At 49.9% G+C, this 18,841-nt stretch overlaps 1 protein-coding gene and 1 long non-coding RNA gene across 6 annotated transcripts in view; one reads left to right on the forward strand and one right to left on the reverse strand.

Moving 5' to 3' along the window:
* Window positions 1–18,841, reverse strand: part of SIPA1L3 (signal induced proliferation associated 1 like 3) — a 249,459-nt gene that overhangs the window by 16,118 nt on the left and 214,500 nt on the right. For all 5 annotated transcript variants that reach the window (XM_031934741.1, XM_031934743.1, XM_031934742.1 and 2 more), the window contains 2 exons: window positions 16,627–17,203; window positions 7,222–7,496 (listed from right to left, as the gene is read on the reverse strand). In XM_031934741.1, the coding sequence (XP_031790601.1) occupies window positions 7,222–7,496; window positions 16,627–17,203 (852 nt within the window). The remainder of the gene's footprint in view (window positions 1–7,221; window positions 7,497–16,626; window positions 17,204–18,841) is intronic.
* LOC116418567 lies at window positions 13,622–17,341 on the forward strand. Its single transcript, XR_004228652.1, has 3 exons — window positions 13,622–13,813; window positions 14,943–14,998; window positions 16,407–17,341. It is a non-coding gene; the product is annotated as an uncharacterized LOC116418567 (long non-coding RNA).

Genomic DNA, 18,841 nt, shown 5'->3' on the forward strand with positions numbered 1-18,841 from the left:
CGGATCACGAGGTCAGGAGATCGAGCCCATCCTGGCTAAAACGGTGAAACTTCGTCTCTACTAAAAATACAAAAAAAAATTAGCCGGGCATGGTGGCGGGCGCCTGTAATCCCAGCTACACGGGAGGCTGAGGCAGGAGAATGGCGTGAACCCGGGGGGTGGAGCTTGCAGTGAGCCGAGATCGCGCCACTGTACTCCAGCCTGGGCAACAGAGCGAGACTCCGTCTCAAAAAAAAAAAAAAAAAAAATTAAATAAATAAAATAAAATAGTAATACAAAGACTAGCACGTTATACTTCTGTATAGTATCTTGCTTTTTTTTTTTTCTATTCTCAATGAACAATATATTGGCCGGGTGCAGGGGCTGATGGCTGTAATCCCAGCACTTGGGGAGGCTGAGGCAGGTGGATCGCTTGAGGTCTAGAGTTTGAGACCAGCCTGGTCAACATGGAGAAATACCATCTCTACTAAAATACAAAAATTAGTTGGGTATGGTGGTGGGCTTTTGTAATCCCAGTCAGTTGGGAGGTCGAGGCAGGAGAATTGCTTGAACCCGGGAGGCTGAGGTTGCAGTGAGCTGAAATAGCACCACTGCACTCCAGCCTGGGCAAGGAGAGTGAAACTTCGTCTAAAAAAAGAAGAAAAACAAAACAAAACATAACAAACAAAACTTCAGCCTTGTGGCCCGGGGGTGGGAGGAAGACACTGTGCATTCTCCTCCGTGTCTGAGAGGGAGAGCATGGGGTCGGCGTGCAAGCCATGCAGCCTGGCTGGTAGCAGTGATGGCACTTCTGCCCCGTCCTCACTGCTCCCCTCAGAGTTCACTGCAACAGACATTTGAGCCAGGGTTGCATCAAGAGGCTGGAGAGAGCCCAGAGCCAGGGTTATCAGCCCTGCAAATGAGGTCAGCTACACACCTCCGCATTTGAAAAACAACAAAAACCACCCAAGTCCTGACCCACGCCCACCCCTGCAAATGGGAGATCCTGTTTCAGCAGCCGCCTTGCAAAGGGAGCAGGAGGGAAGGTCTTCCCCCGGAACAGGGCAGGGAGGACTCGTCTGTCTGGTTGTACTCTCCCTGGCCCTGTCTCCCCAAAGCTGGAGAACCGCAGACTTTTCTTTGCGTTTCATTTGGCCCTACCTGCATGTTTGGGGTGGCAGTCATGCGACGGGCGAGCTGGCTTATCGTGTGCACCCATGGGAGTGTGTGGAGAAGGATGCGTGTCCTTCCCCGAGAGGCGTAGTCACCAGGGCATTCGCCTGTGGGGTTATCTGGCCTTGACTTGCCCCTGCAGAGATCTGAGCAGGTGTGGCTGTGCTTTGGCTCCGGGCAGAGGAGGAAGGCAGCAGGGGAAGAGGGCTGGGAACGGGAGATACCTGGGGTGTGACTGGAGTCCTGAGGCTGAGCCATCCGGGGTGTGGGTAGGGGTGGCCACACCCTCAGGTTCAGGGTTTAGGCCTGCCCAGAACTGTCCCCCACCAAGTGAAGAGAGAGCAAGCACGACTCAGGAAGGTGAGGGTGGGGAAATCACTCGCATGCCCGTGTATTAATAGCCCGTGATGGCTTTCGGAGACCGCACAGTATAATGGAGACAGGCCAATCTGGATTTGAATTTTCTTTGCTGCTTACTAGCTGTGCAACACGGCAAAGTGATTTGTTTGCCCTGGGCCTCGGTTTTCTCATCTAGAAAGCAGAGATCACACCAGCCCTGGTGTGAGCCCAGCAAGGTCATCTGTGAATACGGTACTCATCGTCACCCCATCTTGTGTCCTCCTCTTGGCTCAATCTTCTGCAGCCACGCAGGCCCTCTTCCTGGTCTGTCTCTGAGCCAAGGGCCTTTGCTCTCACCTTCGGGCCTTCCCAGACCACCCTGTCCAATGTGGGTTATGTGCCCTTTACAGTCCTCACATCCAGTACCTCAGCACCAGTGTCTCTCAAGCGCCTCCTATAGGCCAAGTACTGTCCCTTTTTTTTTTTCCCTGAAATGGAGTCTCGCTCTGTCACCCAGGCTGGAGTGTAGTGGCGCAATCAGCTCACTGCAACCTCCGCCTCCTGGGTTCAAGTGATTCTCCTGCCTCAGTCTCCCGAGTAGCTGGGATTACAGGCGTGCGCCACCGTGCCCGGCTAATTTTTGTATTTTTAGTAGAGACAGGGTTTCACCATATTGGCCAGGCTGGTCTCGAACTCCTGACCTTGTGATCCGCCCGCCTTGGCCTCCCAAAGTGCTGGGATTACAGGTGTGAGCCACCGAGTGTGGTTGTTTTTTTTTTTTTTTTTTTTTTTTTTTGAGAAAGCTTCAGTGCAGTGGTGTGATCATGGCTTACTGCAGTCTCAGCCTCCTACCTCATCCTGAGTAGCTGAGACTACATGCATGTGCCATCACACCTAGCGAATTTTTAAAAATTTGGGCTGGGTGTGCTGGCTCACACTGTAATCCCAGCACTTTGGGAGGTCAAGATGGGCGGATCACATGAGGTCAGGAGTTTGAGACCAGCCTGGCCAACATGGTGAAACTCTGTCTCTGCTAAAGATACAAAAATTAGCTGGGTGTGGTAGTGCATGCCTGTAGTCTCAGCTACTCAGGAGGATGAGGCAGAAGAATTGCTTGCACCCAGGAGGTGGAGCTTTCAGTGAGCTAAGATCATGCCACTGCACTGTAGTCTGGGCAACAAGAGTAAAACTCTGTCTCAAAAAAAAAAAAAAAAATTGTTGTAGTGGTGAGGTCTTGCTATGTTGCCTAGGCTGGTCTCAAACTGCTGGGCTCAAGTGATCCTCTGGCCTTGGCCTCCAAAAGTGCTGAGAGCCACCAGCACTCCACAGTCAAAGCCATTCACTGGGTCTGGCCTGTCCTATGTGCTTTACAAGTTGGATCTCTTCAACTTCACAAATGCTCTTGTGGAAAGGACGTTCTTGTCCTTGTTTTACAAATGAGGAAACCAGGCACAGGGTGGTGAGGCCACTTCCCTAGGGTTGCAGGTAACAAGGGGAAGAGCTGGGCTTCAAACCTAGACAGCCTGCCTTACTGCAGAGCCTGCCTCCCCCGCTATGCTCTCCTGCCTCCCCACTCTGTGATCTGAAATCATCTCATTCATTTACTTGTTTACTGTTTGTCTCCCCTGACCCACTGGGGCCTCACTCTATGAGGCCAAGGCCTCGGCTGTCCTCTGTGCACTGCTTCCAGAGCTGGGAACATGGTGCATCTCTCTCATTGGTCACTTCTGGAGGTTGCTAGGGACCAACTCACTATTCTGAAAACTGTTTTTATCTTGCCTTCTCTGTACAAATTATACCTCAGGGTAACTGAACGGTTACTGAAAGAAAGCTCTTTTTAGAAGCATTCCAACCAATACGTGAAGAAGGAACGACAGAATGAAGATGGCACTCGTCTGCAAGCTGTCATGAAATGATGGATCTAGGCAGTGCCTAGCAGTGGCTGCTTGGCTGTGAAACAGGGCTGAAGGGGACGTGTGGTGATGCCAGGTGCCGCTGTCTGAAGCCTATGCTCGCCTTTAGTGTCACTTACAGAGGGACACCAGGCACGCAGTGCCTTTTTGCAGATGCATACCTAGGAGAGCTGCGGCCGAAAGACATCACATTGGGGCTTGAGCAAGCTTCGATCTTTGACTCTAGTTTACAGAAAATACCACTGGTGGAGCAACAGGCTAAAGAACACCATGGGGATGCCGCCAGCTAAAGCCAGGAAGTGGGAAATTCCAAGGACAGGTAACCTGGTTTTTTTCCAAAATAAACTGCAAGGAAAAGGCGAGGCGTGGTGGCTTATGTCTGTAATCCCAGCACTTTGGGAGGCTGTGGCGGGCAGATCACCTGAGGTCGGGAGTTCACGACCAGCCTGGGAAGCATGGTGAAACCCCATCTCTACGAAAAACACGAAATTTAGCCAGGCATGGTGCTGCACGCCTGTAGTCCCAGCTAATCAGGAGGCTGACACAGGAGAATCATTTGAACCCAGGAGGTGGAGGTTGCAGTGAGCCGAGATTATGCCACTGCACTTCAGCCTGGGTAACAGAGCGAGACTCTGTCTCAAAGGAAAAAAAAATAAGAGCCTCGAGAGATACATCAATCAAATGCAATAGGAGAATTCTTTTTTTGTTGAGACGGAGCTTCATTCTTGTTGCCCAGGCTGAGTACAATGCTGCAATCTCAGCTCACCGCAACCTCTGCCTCCCGGATTCAAGCGATTCTCCTGCCTCAGCCTCCTGAGTAGCTGGGATTACAGGCATGCGCCACCACGCCCAGCTAATTTTGTATTTTTAGTAGAGACAGTGTTTCTCCCTGTTGATCAGGCTGGTCTTGAACTTCAGCTTGGTTCAGGCTGGTCTTGAACTCCCACCTGGTGATCCGCCTGCCTTGGCCTCCCAAAGTGCTGGGATTACAGGCGTGAGTCACCATACCCTGCCTAATAGGAGAATTCTGATGAACAACTGTTAAAAAAAAAAAAAAGAGATGAGGTCTCCCTCTGTTGCCCAGGCTGGAGTGCAGTGGCACAATCATGGCTCCCTGTAGCTTCAGCTTCCTGGGCTCAAGTGATCCTCCCACCTCAGTCTGAAAATAGCTGGGGTTACAACTGCACTATTTTTTTTTTTTCCTTTGTGCAGAGATGCAGACATGGGGGTCTCACTGTGTTGGCTAGGCTGGTCTTGAACTCCTGGCCTCAAGTGATCGTCCCACCTCAGCCTCCCAAAGTGTTATGATTATAGGCGTGAACCCAGACTAGATAGTTGACACTAAGAAATTATTGTTGGCTGGGCGCAGTGGCTCATGTCTGTTAACCCCAGCACTTTGGGAGGCCGTGGCGGATGGATCACGAGGTCAAGAGATCGAGACCATCCTGAACAACACAGCGAAACCCCGTGTCTACTAAAAATATAAAAATTAGCTGAGCATGGTGGCACGTGCCGGTAGTCCCAGCTACTTGGGAGGCTGAGGCAGGAGAATCGCTTGAACCTGGGAGGCAGAGGTTGCAGTGAGCTGAGATCGCGCCAATGCACTCCAGCCTGGCAATAGAGCGAGACTCCATCTCACAAAAAAAAAAAAAAGAAAAAGAAAGAAAGAAAAAGAAAATACTGTTAAGGTCAGGTGTGGTGGCTCAAGCCTGTAATCCCAGTACTTTGGGAGGCCCACGCAGGCAGATCACTTGAGGTCAGGAGTTGAGACCAGCCTGGCCAACATGGGGAAACCCTGTCTCTACCAAAAAATACAAACATTAGCTGGGCATGGTGGCACATGTCTGTACTTCCAGCCTCTCGGGAGGCTGAGGCTGAAGCAGGAGAATCGCTTGAACCGGGAGGTGGAGGTTGTACTGAGCCGAGATGGTGCCACTGCACTCCAGCCTGGGCAACAGAGTGAGACTCCATCTCAAAAAAAAAAAAAAAAAAATTAATTAAATAAATAAATAAATAAATAAAACACAAACAAACAAAAAAGAAATACATGAAATTACTGCTAAATTTGTTAGGTGTAATTTTTTAAAAAAGGTCTTTATTGTATAGAGGCACATTCCAGCATCTGGAATTGTTTTAGATAATCTAAGGTGATAGGTGGGGCAGGAAGAGGATATGGAGATAATACAACAAAAAAACGAAAACCTGGCTGCATGTTGGTAAGTGCTCAGAGGGCCCAGTATACTTTTGTTCCCCCCAGTAGGATATTTCCTTTTCTCTCTTTTTTTCTTTTTTTTGAGATGCAGTCTTGCTCTTTCTCCCAGGCTGGAGTGCAGTGGCGCGATCTCGGCTCACTGCAACCTCTGCCTCCTAGGTTCATGCCATTCTCCTGCCTCAGCCTCCTGAGTAGCTGGGACTACAGGCACCCGCCACTACGCCTGGCTAATTTTTTGTATTTTTTAGTAGAGACGGGGTTTCACCATGTTAGCTAGGAAGGTCTTGATCTCCCGACCTCGTGATCCGCCCGTCTCGGCCTCCCAGAGTGCTGGGATTACAGGCGTGAGCCACCGCGCCCAGCCTTATTTCTTTTTAATTTTGGTGGGTACATAGTAGGTATATATATTTATGGGGTACATGATATGTTTTGATACTTGTGATACACTTTACGTTTGAGATGTTCCATTAAAAAATGAAACAGCCTGGGGAGGCTCAGCACTTTGCGAGGCTGAGGCAGGCAGATCACCTGAGGTCAGGAATTCAAGACAGTCTGAGCCACATGGTGAAACCCCGTCTCTACTAAAAATACAAAAATTAGCTGGGCGTGGTGGCACGCGCCCGTAGTCCCAGCTACTTGGGAGGCTAAGGTAGGAGAATCGCTTGAACTCAGGAGGTAAAGGTTGCAGTGAGTTGAGATCACGCCACTGCACTCCAGCCTGGGTGACAGAGCGAGACTCCATCTTAAAACAAAACAAAAAAAACAAAACAAAAGAAATAAGTCACCTACCAGCTTCCCACTGTGCGTGGAATAAAACCTAAGCTTCTCCCATGGCTCATGAAGCCCACACCATCTGCCTGGTCACCTCTCTGTCCTTTCCCCCAGCTCTCACTCCTGCTTGTTCTGCTCCAGCCACACTGGCCTCCCTGCACTCCAGGAACGCACCACCCATGTACACTGGGGAGGCTGTGCCCTGGCCAGCTCCCGTCAGGAGCCCGCTGACCAGAAAACCACATGGCTGCCTCCCCACGGAGCCTCACAGAGCCTTCTCTGCCCGCCTTGTAAGCAGCTCTCCCACTGTGCTGCAGCTGCTTCGTTATCCTGCTTTAATTCCCTTCTGAGACTTCACACTACCTGATCCTGTATGACACACCTATTTCTTCATGGCCTGTCTTTCTCTGTAGAACACAAACCCCAAAGGAGCAGGCACTTTGTTGTGGTCACTTTGAACAGAGCTTGCACATAGTAGGGGCTCAATAAACACATTTTGAACAAATGAATGAAGTGTGGGGGGCCCACAGGCAAGCGACTATTAACATCCTGTGCTCCATGTAGAAAACAGAAGAATGAGGTTCTCCCTTCACAGGGCAACTGTGGAGATTAAATGGGATCATGCATATATGAAGGGCTAAACCAGTAACTGGCATACAGTATGCGCTCTGTAGATACGCCCTCCCCATCCTGTCACCGTTGCCATTATTCCTGCCTAGAAGGGCCTGCCTATCCCCCCTCTATTGGGACCTCAAGTGACAGTGCCACGGCGGTCTCATGCCAGCGATCTGGGAGCTGCCACCCACCACCCGGCTGAAAGGCGGAGGCCCTTACCTCCGAGGTGTGCCGTCCTCAAAAGGCGGAATGATGACCACCTTCACGGTGACAGAGGTGCGCAGCAGGTCGATCATCTGGTCGTGGGTCAATGTGACCACGGCCACCTTGCAGATTTCCACCAGTCGGCTGCCCTGCCGGAGGCCAGCCTGCCAGGCGAACCCGTAGTCCTCGACCTCGGCCACCGTGCCGTCGTACTTCACGTGGAAGCCCAGCTGCCCGAGGCCGTTCCGCCGCAGCGTCATGTCCACCGTCTCCCAGCCATTGGTCATCACCTGCAGGCCACAGGCAGGATTGAGCCTCAGAAGCTGCCTGGGTCAGCTTCCCCGCTTTGAGGTCAAAAACCTGCTGACTCCCTTCTATTAATACCTTCCTGGGCGATGGCAGGACACCTGAAGGGGGAACACGCACCCGGTCCCAGCCCAGCTTCCTGATTTCTGGAGGGGAAATGTAGCTATGCGACCCAGTGGCTTCTAACATTGCAGAGACATTGGTGGTCATGAGCTATGGCTCCAAAGGCCCCGACCTCCCTCCTTGTTGGGGTCAGTGGGATTGCACTTCTTGGCTCCTTGGTGGTTGGGTGGGGCCCTGGGACTTGTTTTGGCCAATGAATTGCGAGTGGCACTGGCATGTCCTCTGGGCTGCGGTATTTGTTTATTTTATCGTTATTTATTTATTTTTGAGACAGAGACTCACTCTGTCACCCAGGCTGGAGTGCAGCGGCATGATCTCAGCTCACTGCAATGTCTGCCTCCTGGGTTCAAGCGATTTTCCTGCCTCAGCCTTCCGAGTAGCTGGGATTACAAGTGTGTGCCACCACGCCTGGCTAATTTTGGTATTTTTAGTAGAGACGCGGTTTTACCATTTTGGCCAGGCTGGTCTCGAACTCCTGACCTCAAGTGATCCACCCGTCTTGGCCTCCCAAAGTGCTGGGATTACAGGCGTGAGCCACCACACCTGGCCAAGAAAAGGAATAATTTTATGTCACAAACTACTCTACACATTCGCATTTTACACACATGCCCATAGACACAAATATTCCTTGCAATTCGAATCTGTCACATTCTTGAGTGTGGATAGCAAGAAGTAAGAGTTTGGATGGTAAAGGACTTACCTGAAAATGTCACTGAATCTGTTTGGTTCCTGATTTGGATGGCGAGAATTTGGAAAGTGGGGGAAACATGTATGACCAAAACAATGCTTCATAAAACAGTCTTATCTTTACTCACTGAGGCACACTGTGACACTTTTTATTGTTTCCCATACTATTGCTATGGCAGAACCCTTATAAAGGGGATCAGTGCCCATATACAAGAGGCCTGACACAGTGGTGCATGCCTGTAGTCCCAGCTACTCGGAAGGCTGACACAGCAGAATCGCTTGAACCCGGGAGGTGAAGGTTGCATTGAGCTAAGATCGCGCCATTGCACTCCAGCCTGGGCGACAGAGTGAGACTGTCTCAAAAACAAAAGAGGCCCAAGGAACTTGTTCACCTCTTCCACCATGACAGCAAGAAGGTGCCATCTGTGAATTTGAAAGGGGCCCTCACAAGATACTGAACCTGCAGGTGCCTTTATCTTGGACTTCCTGGCTTCTGGAACTGCGAAGAAATAAATTTCTCTAGCTTATAAACTACCCAGTCTAAGGTATGTTGTTATATTCAGGCTAAATGGACTAAGACACCTAGCCTTTAACATTGTTGCAACTCAGGCTGAGTGTAGTGCCTCACGCCTGTAGTCTCAGCACTTTCCCAGGCCAAGGCAGGAGGACTGCTTGAGCCCAGGAGTTCAAGATGAGCCTGGGCAACATAGCAAGACCTCGTCTCTACTAAAAAAAAAAAAAAAAAAATTAGTTGAACATGGTGGCATACTCTTGCAGCCCCAGCTACTCAGGAGGCCACAGTGCAAAGCAAGCTTGAGCCCAGGAGAGTGATGCTATAGTAAGCAATGACTGTGCCACTGCACTCCAGCTGGGGTGAGAGCAAGACCTTGTCTTTAAAAATAAAAATTAAAAATTAAAATTAAAATCAAAAATTAAAAAAAAATTATGTCTCGGTGATTGATTTTATAGCCCATTCATGGGTGACAATGTGTTTATTTGACAATAAGGAATTATCGTTAATTTTTTATTTTACGTATGATGACAAGATACTTATGTTTTAACAGTTTGTATCTTTTAGAAATAAATATTGAAGAGTTTATGGATGAAATGATAGGATGTCTAGGATTTGCTTCAAAATAATTGGGAAAGAGAGGGAGGGAAGAAAGAAACAAGATCAGCCGGGTCAGTAACTGCTGAGGCTGGGCTGGTGATGAAGATTTGGGTTTTTTTTTCTGAGACGGAGTTTCACTCTTGTTGCCCAGGCTGGAGTGCGGTGGTGCAATCTCGGCTCACCACAACCTCCACTTCCCGGGTTCAAGCAATTCTCCTTCCTCAGCCTCCCGAGTAGCTGGGATTATAGGCGTGCTAATTTTGTATTTTTAGTAGAGACAAGGTTTCTCCATGTTGGTCAGGCTGGTCTCAAACTCCCGACCTCTGGTGATCCACCTGCCTTGGCCTTCCAAAGTGCTGGGATTACAGGTGTGAGCCACTGTGCCCGGCCAAGACTGGGCTTCTTATATGATTCCTTTTGCTTTAGTGTATGCTTGCAATTTTCTATAATTAAAAAGTAAAATTCGGCCAGGCGCGGTGGCTCATGCCTGTAATCCCAGCACTTTGGGAGGCTGAGGCAGGCAGATCACGAGGTCAGGAGATTGAGACCATCCTGGCTATCATGGTGAAACCCCGTCTCTAGTAAAACTACAAAAAAAAAAAATTAGCTGGGTGTGGTGGCGGGCGCCTGTAGTCCCAGCTACTCAGGAGGCTGAGGCAGGAGAATGGCGTGAACCCGGGAGGTGGAGCTTGCAGTGAGCTGAGATCACCCGCCACTGCACTCCACCCTGGGCGACAGAGCAAGACTCTGTCTCAGAAAAAAAAAAAAGTAAAATTGGGCTGGGTGCCATGTCTCATGCCTGCAATTCCAGCGCTTTGGGAGGCTGAGGTGAGAGGATCACCTGAGGTCAGGAGTTCAAGACCAGCCTGGGCGATATAGTGAAACCCTGTCTCTAGTAAAAAAAAATACAAAATTAGCTGGGCGTGGTGGTGCATACCTGTAATCCCAGCTACTTGGGAGGCTGAGGCAGGAAGATCACTTGAACCCGGGAGGCGGAGGTTGCAGTGAGCCGAGATTGCGTCAATGCACTAAAGTCTGGGAGACAGGGTGAGACTCCATCTCAAAAAAAAACCCACAAAAAAGCAAAATTCATTTGAAAGGAAAGGGGTAGCTTAGTGCCTCAGAAGAGAAAGCTGTGGCTGGATTCGTCCTAGCCCATTACTTCTGCTCTGGGAGTCAAAATTCTTCTTCCCTTTGAAGCTGTCACTCTTGTGTCCACGGAGTTTGGCTGTGGATTATTAAGCAAAGTCCTGTGTGTCTGTGCCCGCAATCAATTAGGCCACACCAGCCCTCAGAGTCCCGGGCGGTTCCTTGGAAGGCCCGACCTTCCATAAAGTCCAGAGAGAGAGTAGGCAACAGCTCAGCAAACACTGCTGTGGCAAGGCCTGCCAACGCTGTTTGTTTTCCATTCCCCCTGCCTCTGCCTTTTGGTAATTAGGTCCAGGCCTCCTCTGTAAAACAGAGTTTTGATGGGCATGTGGCCACCAAGTTGGGGACCACATTTCTCTGCTTCCTTTGGAGCTGGGTATGGACAGATGACTCAGTTTTGACCAACAGGATATGAAGTGATGAAACTTCTACATCGTGTTCTTTCTTTTCTTTTTTTTTATTTTTAGAGATGGAGTCTCGCTCTTGTCATCCAGGCTGGAGTGCAGTGGTGCGATCTCGGCGCACTGCAACCTCCGCCTCCCAGGATCAAGTGATTCTCCTGCGTTAGCCTCCCCAGTAGCTGGGATTACAGGCGCCACCCACTACGCCCAGCTTTTTGTATTTTTAGTAGAGACTGGGTTTTACCACGTTGGCCAGGCTGGTCTCGAACTCCTGACCTCAGGTGATCCGCCTGCCTCAGCCTCCCAAAGTGCTGGGATTATAGGCATGAGCCACTGCGCCCAGCTTTTTTTTTTGGTAGAGATGGGGTCTCACTCTGTTGCCCAGGCTGGTCTTAAACTCCTAGCCTCAAGTAATCTTCTCACCTCAGCCTCCCAAAGCTCTGGGATTACAGGCGAGAGGTACTGCATCCAGCCAAAATCCTCTAAATCAGGGATGTCCAATCTTTCCACTTCCCTGGGCCACACTGGAAGAAGAACTGTCTTGGGGCCAGGTGCGGCGGCTCACATCTCTAGTCCCAGCACTGTGGGAGGCTAGGCCGGTGGATTGCTTGAGGCCAGGAGTTTGAGACCAGCCTGGTCAACATAACGAAACCCCGTCTCTACTAAAAATACAAAAATTAGCTGGGCATGGTGTTTCACGACTGTAATCCCAGCTATTTGGGAGGCTGAGGCACAAGAATCGCTTGAACCTGGGAGGTCGAGGTTGCAGTGAGCCAAGATTGGAGTGCATTGCAGTGAGCCAATGCACTCCAGCCTGGGCGACAGAGCGAGACTCTGTCTCAAAGAAAAAAAAAAAAGAATCGTCTTGGGCCTCACATGAAATACACTAATGCTAATGATAGCTGATAAGCTTCAAAAAAAAAAATCACAAAAAAACTCATAATGTCATAACGTTTCAAGAAAGTTTATGAATTTGTGTTGGGTGCCATTCAAAGCCGTCTTGGGCTGCAGGTTGGACAAGCTTGCTCTAAATGTTAAACTCTGGTAACTAACTTAATATGTCTGGGATTGTATCCAACCAGTGGATTTGAGACCTTCTCCTTGTCTGATTTAGCACCGTCTGATAGGTTCTCCTGGCATCCTCCACACCCCCCTTTCAAGCTCTTGGCACTTGTAACTGTGTGTTTAATATCTGTCCCAGAGAGGAGCCCCATGAAAGTAGGCCTGGGTCTGTTATGGTCACTGCTGTGTCCCAGTACTGCCCAGGCCAAGGCCAGGCACATAGTAACACTCACTCAATTAACCAGTGATGGAAAACCATTAGTTCAGGATGTCTGGGGCAGTCAAGTCAGCCTGCCAGGGAGAGTGTGGAATCTGTACCCTGTGGGTGCTTCACAAAGAGAGAAACTTGCTGTCATGAGTCATTCAAGGTGGGCCTGCCCCTTCATGGGAGATGGCTTATGTCACCATTCCCTGGCCCACTGGTTCCCCAGCAGGCTCTGGGGCGTTGAGACTGGGGGTGGGGGTGGGGGTATGGCTGTGGAAATGTGCTCTAAAAGGACTCCGCCAACAGTAGGCACGGGGGTGGGCGTGGGACAGAGTGGCAGTGAGGATGTGGGTAAAACATGTCACCTGGCACAGTGCCTGGCATGGTCCCTGCTTAAAAAACGCGAGCTGCTGTCAGGATTAGGGGAGGTGGAGTAGCCTAGCGTTTAAGAACCCAGGCTTGGCCGGGCACAGTGGCTCAGGCCTGTAATCCCAGCACTTTGGGAGGCCAAGGCAGGTGGATCACTTGAGGCCAGGAGTTCGAGACCAGCCTGGCCAACATGGCAAAACCCTATCTCTATTAAAACTGCAAAAATTAGCTGGGTGTGGTGGTGGGCGCCTGTAGTCCCAGCTACTTGGGGGGCTGAGACAGAAGAACTGCTTGAACCCGGGAGGTGGACGTTGCAGTGAGCTGAGATCGCACTGCTGCACTCCAGCCTGGGGGACAGAGCAAGACTCCATCTCAAAAAACCAAACAAAATGAAAAATCCAAAAACCCAGGCTCTTTGGGCTCTGGGCAAGTCAAGGTATCTCTGGGCCTCAGTTTCCTCATCTGCGAAGCGAGGAGGAGAATGGTATCTACCTCATCAGGCTTTTGTGAGCAAGAGACGCAAAACCACCCAAGGTGCTGGGCAGGGTCTGACGCACAGCTGGCGCCTACTTGAAGCTCGCCATTATGGCTGTTGCAGCATACAATGCATTCGTGCCTACACTCGGTTCCTGCTCACTCAGCGGCTACTGTGCACCAGATGCTGGCCTAGGTGCTGAGGACATGGCAGTGAACACGTAACGCACAGTGCATGGCAAACGGTGGTTAAGCAGGCAAAGCGGGAGAATGTGCTCCAAGCCAGGGGAGGGGGTGTGCAATCTTAGATAACAAGGCCTCGCTGACAAGGCAACATGTGACCAAAGGCCTGTAGAGGAAAGGGAGCGAGCCATGTGGTGATCAGAGCAGTGTTCCAGCGAGAGGCACAGGCAGTCCAAAGGCCCTGAGGCCGGACACCATCCTAGCATGCACATGAAATCCCAGAGGTCTGCATGGCTGGGGCAGAGACAGCAACAAGGACATGAAGTTAGAGAAGTCGACAGAGAGTCAGGTCACACCCGGCCTCATGGGCTTCGATAAGGACTGAGACTTTAACCTAGAGTGACCTGAGGGTTTAGAGCAGAGAGGTGATGTGATCAGACTGCTCTCACTACCATGTCGAGAACAGGCCACAGAGAAGCAAGGGCAGGGGCAAGAAGGCCAGAAAGGACACTACCTAAAGTGTTCGGGAGAGACCAGGTTGGCTGGTGCCAGGGTGGGGGCTATGGGAGAGGCAGTTGGTGTCTGCCTACGGAAGTGGAACTGACGAATGTGGGCATGAGAGAGAGTGGAGCCTAGGCTGATGCCAAGGCTCTGACATCTGCAAACGGAGGGATGGACTTTTTTCCCTAAAACCTTATTTGAGTAGAGGACTTCTGTTTTACGAAGTCAGGAAACCTCTGAGATGGGTGGGGAGAAACATTAGAGTTTGCTTTTGTTTGTTTTGAGACAGAGTCTTGCTCTGTCACCCAGGTTGGAGTACAGTGGCTTACTCTCGGCTTACTGCAACCTCTGCCTCTCGGGTTCAAGCATTTTTCCTCCCTTAGCCTCCCGAGTAGCTGGGATTACAGGTGTGTGCCACCATGCCTGGCTAATTTTTGTATTTTTAGTAGAGATGGGGTTTTACCATGTTGGCCAGGCTGGTCTTGAACTCCTGACATGAAATAATCCATCCACCTTGGCCTCACCAAGTGCTGGGATTACAGGTGTGAGCCACCGTGCCTAGTCACTTTTTCATTTTTTTGTTTTTGAGTTGGGGTCTTTCTCTGTTGCCGAGGTTGGAGTGCAGCGGTGTGATCATAGCTCGCTGCAGCTTCAAACTCCTGGGCTCAAGTTATCATCCCATTCAGCCTCCTGAATAGTTGAGGCCACAAGTGTGCACCACCATGCCCAGTTAATTTATTTTTTAGTTTTATTTTTTGAGAAAAGAGTCTCGCACTGTCACCCAGGCTGGAGTACAGTGGCGCGATCTCAGCTCACTGCAAGCTCCGCCTTCTGGGTTCATGCCATTCTCCTGCCTCAGCCTTCCGAGTAGCTGGGACTACAGGCACCCGCCACCATGCACGGCTAATTTTTTGTATTTTTAGTAGAGATGGGGTTTTACCATATTAGCCAGGATGGTCTTGATCTCCTGATCCTGTGATCCGCCTGCCTCGGCTAATTTATTTAAAAATTTTTTTTAGAAACAGGGTCTCACTATATTGCCCAGGCTGGTCTCAAACTCCTGGGCGCAAGCAATCTTTTCTCTTTGGCCTCCCAAAGTGTTGGGATTATAGGCATGAGCCACTGCACCCAGCAATGCAGAATGATTCTTGTTCCCGCTTTTCAGATGAAGAAACTGAATCACAAAGAAGCTAAATAACTTGGCTCAAGGTCATGCAGCTGGTAAGTGGCAGCGTTGGGACTTGAAGCCAGGCCTTCTGACTCTAGATCTTGTGCTCTGAACTGCTGTGTTATATGCTATCTCTATTTAGCATGCATGCCACGCTGTTCTGCCAAACCCACTGCAGAGGCAATCACTGACCACAGTCTTCCTTCTCGTGGAGCTTAGATGGTGCCTGAGTACTTCTCAGCACAATGCTTCAGGCAGATAGCAACTCAGCTGTCACCAATCTGCCACTCTTGGTTTGTCCACGAGAGGTTTAGGGGAAGATTTCTACCTAGACTGTGAGTCTTTGTCTATTTTTTTTTTTTTTTTTTGAGATGGAGTCTCGTTCTGTCACCCAGGCTGGAGTGCAGTGGCCGGATCTCAGCTCACTGCAAGCTCCGCCTCCTGGGTTTACGCCATTCTCCTGCCTCAGCCTCCCGAGTAGCTGGGATTACAGATGCCCGCCACACGCCTGGCTAATTTTTTTTTGTATGTTTTTTAGTAGAGACGGGGTTTCACCGTGTTAGCCAGGATGGTCTCGATCTCCTGACCTTGTGATCCAGCCGTCTCAGCCTCCCAAAGTGCTGGGATTACAGACTTGAGCCACCGTGCCCGGCCGAGTCTTTGTCTTTTAATAGGGCAAGTTAAACCATTCACATTTACTGTGATTACTAACATGGAACTCATTCCTGCCATATAATTTTATGTTCCTTTGTGCTTTCTTGTATTTTTTCCTCCTCTCCCCTCTGCCCTATCCTTTAATGGTTTGGACATTTTTCATTCTATTTTAATTATTATAGAAAGTACTCTTACACTTTTTTTTTTTTCTTTTGAGACAGGGTCTCATTCTGTTGCCCAGGCTGAAGTGCAGTGGTGTGATCTCAGCTCACTGTGGCCTCAATCTCTTGGGCTCAAACAATCCTCCCACCTCAGCCTCCTGAGTAGCTGGGACCACAGGCATGCACCACCATCATGCTTCGCTAATTTTCTTGGTTTTTTTTTTTTTTTTTTTTTTGGTAGACAGGGTCTCACTATGGTTACCCAGGTTGGTCTGGGAATTCCTGGGCTCAAGCAATCCACCACCTCAGCCTCCTCAAGTGCTGGGATTACAGGCATGAGCCAAGATGCCTGGCCTATTTTTTTTTTTTTTTTTTTTTGAGATGGAGTCTGGCTCAGTCGCCCAGGGACTACAGGTGACTGCCACCACACCTGACTAATTTTTTTGTATTTTTAGTAGAGACGGGGTTTCACTGTGTTAGCCAGGACAGTCTCGATCTCCTGACCTCGCGATCTGGCCACCTCGGCCTCCCAAAGTGCTGGGATTACAGGCATGAGCCACTGTGCCTGGCCTGGCCTACATTTTTAACCTAAGCTTAAACTTTCTATCAATGTCCAAGGTTAATAAGTATCTCTTGTCTTTCCAAGGTAACAGCATGAAGATCCTTAGATCTCTGGCACAAAATCTTCCAGAGGAAGAACCTAGCTGCAGAACCCACAGGATGTCTAGTGTGTCAGTGACAACTGTGATTCTCTTGAGGCCAGTGTGTTGTCTTAGCCTAACTGACTGGGCTAGGGAAATATTTCAGTGGTTCCTGAGGCTGAAACCATACACACCGCCACCCCGTTGCAGGGCTCTCGCCCTTACCTTCAGTCTCTGCACGATCTCCCTTATGTCCTCCACAGAGCCCTCTGTCGCCTGTAGGAAGATGTGGTCCCCTCGTCCATAGAATATTTTGAGTGTGGAGGAGTCTGGAGTCCAGCCAATGACATCCCCGCAGTAGCAGTTGAACACCACCTCCTTGGTGCGTAGGTCCAGGAGCACCACAAACTCATTGGAAATTCCCAAAATGCAGTCGATTTCCACCCCCTGGGCATAGTCCTGGGCTGCCACCCTCCAGGCGATGGCCCCTGCGCTGTGCTGCTCAGCGCCGGCCCGTGCTTTTGTCTTTTCCTTCTTCTTGGAGGTCAGGGAGATGAGGTTGAATTTGCCGGTGGAGTCGATGGGGGTGTTGGAGACACAGTTTTCGGCCAGGTCCTTGAGATACTCCTGGCGGGTCCTGGTGGCCATGGTGTGGAACTTGTCGGACTTGTGCGCAGCATTCTCAGCGTTAATCACCTTGGCCAGCAAGAAGTCTCTGAAGACGTCGGATTTGCGGAATGTGGTTCCACTGGGGATGGGGGGGCCGAAAGGAGGAGCGTCTTTGGATCGGGTCACAGCCATACTGTGGAGGGAGAGATTATTTAGATGGTGGGAAGAAAGGCTCTAAGACACTTTAGAAAGAAAATATTCGATCAAAAAATAGGAATAGGGTTTTTTTGTTTGTTTTATCGAGACAGGTCTCACTCTGTCACCCAGGCTGGAGTGCAATGGTGCAATCATAGTGCACTGCAGCTTTGACCTCCTGTCCTCAAGCAATCCTCCTGCCTCAGCCTCCCAAGTAGCTGGGACTACAGACTCACACCACCATGCCCAGGCAACCTTGTTTATTTTTTGTAGAGAGGAGGTCTCACTATGTTGCCCAGGCTGGTCTCAAACTCCTGGGCTCAAGTCATCCTACCTCCTGGGCTTCCCAAAGTGTTGGGATTACAGGTGTGAGCCACCACACCCAGCCAAATGGTTTCCTTCTGAAGAATGAAAGTCCCCATCTAATTAGTAAGTTGCTGGCTAACCAGATTCGAAATCTAATAAAAAGTCAGCTGGGTGCAGTGGCTCATACCTGTAATCCCAGCACTTTGCGAGGCTGAGGCGGGCAGACCACCTGAGGTCAGGAGTTCGAGACCAGCCTGACCAATATGGCAAAACCCTGTCTCTACTAAAAATACAAAAAAACTGGCTGGGCGTGGTGGTGGACGCCTGTAGTCCTAGCTACTCGGGAGGCTGAGACAGGAGAACGGTGTGAACCCGGAAGGCGGAGGTTGCAGTGAGTCGAGATGGCACCACTGCACTCCAGCCTGGGGTACACAGCGAGACTATGTCTCAAAAAAAAAACAACAAGAAAGTGTTAGGGCACATACACATTTTTTATAAAGCAGATGTCTGAACATCCTCTGACATCAAAGGGTAACTCCCCAAGGACTGTCCAGTTATTGTTTAAAATATACTTAGACTGTGTGGCAGATCAGATTACAGTTTGGCAAAAATCCACTCCCTCAGTGTAGTGGCACGATCTCGGCTCATGGCAACCTCTGCCTCCTGGGTTCAAGCGATTCTCCTGCCTCAGCCTCCCGAGTAGCTGGGATTACAGGCGCCCACTACCACACCTGGCTAATTTTGTATTTTTAGTAGAAAAGGGATTCTCCTTGTTGGTCAGGCTGGTCTCGAACTCCCGACCTCAGGTGATCTGCCCGCCTTGGCCTCCCAAAGTGCTAGGATTACAGGCGTGAGCTACTGCGCCCAGCCTAAAGTTTACTTTTAAATTAAAAGATTTAAAAAGATTCAAATTGGGGAAGATATTAAAAAAAAAAAAAAAACAATCCCTCCTCTCTACCTTCGGAGGCAGGCACATCCCACGGATCTTGGTCACGTGACTTGATCTGGCCAACGGCTTCCAAGTTAAAGGCTTGAAGAGTGTGTGTGTGTGTGTGTGTGTGTGTGTTCGGGTAGGGGGATTGACTCCTAAGCACCTGCCATCACTGTGGATGAACAGACCCCAAGTAGTCTACTGGTCCCAGAAGATGAAGGACCTCTGGAGCAGACCTGGAACCAAGTCTAGCCAAACTCCAGCAGACACACAGATGTGTAAACCAGAAAGAAACATTAATGTTTGTCACTGAGCTCTGGGGTGCTTTGTTATACAGCTTTACTGCAGGAATAGCTGACTGATGTAGAACATTTACGAGGTTTAGCTCTTCTGAACACT

The sequence above is a fragment of the Piliocolobus tephrosceles genome, chromosome 21, assembly GCF_002776525.5.
Source record: "Piliocolobus tephrosceles isolate RC106 chromosome 21, ASM277652v3, whole genome shotgun sequence".
Lineage (NCBI taxonomy): Eukaryota > Metazoa > Chordata > Mammalia > Primates > Cercopithecidae > Piliocolobus > Piliocolobus tephrosceles.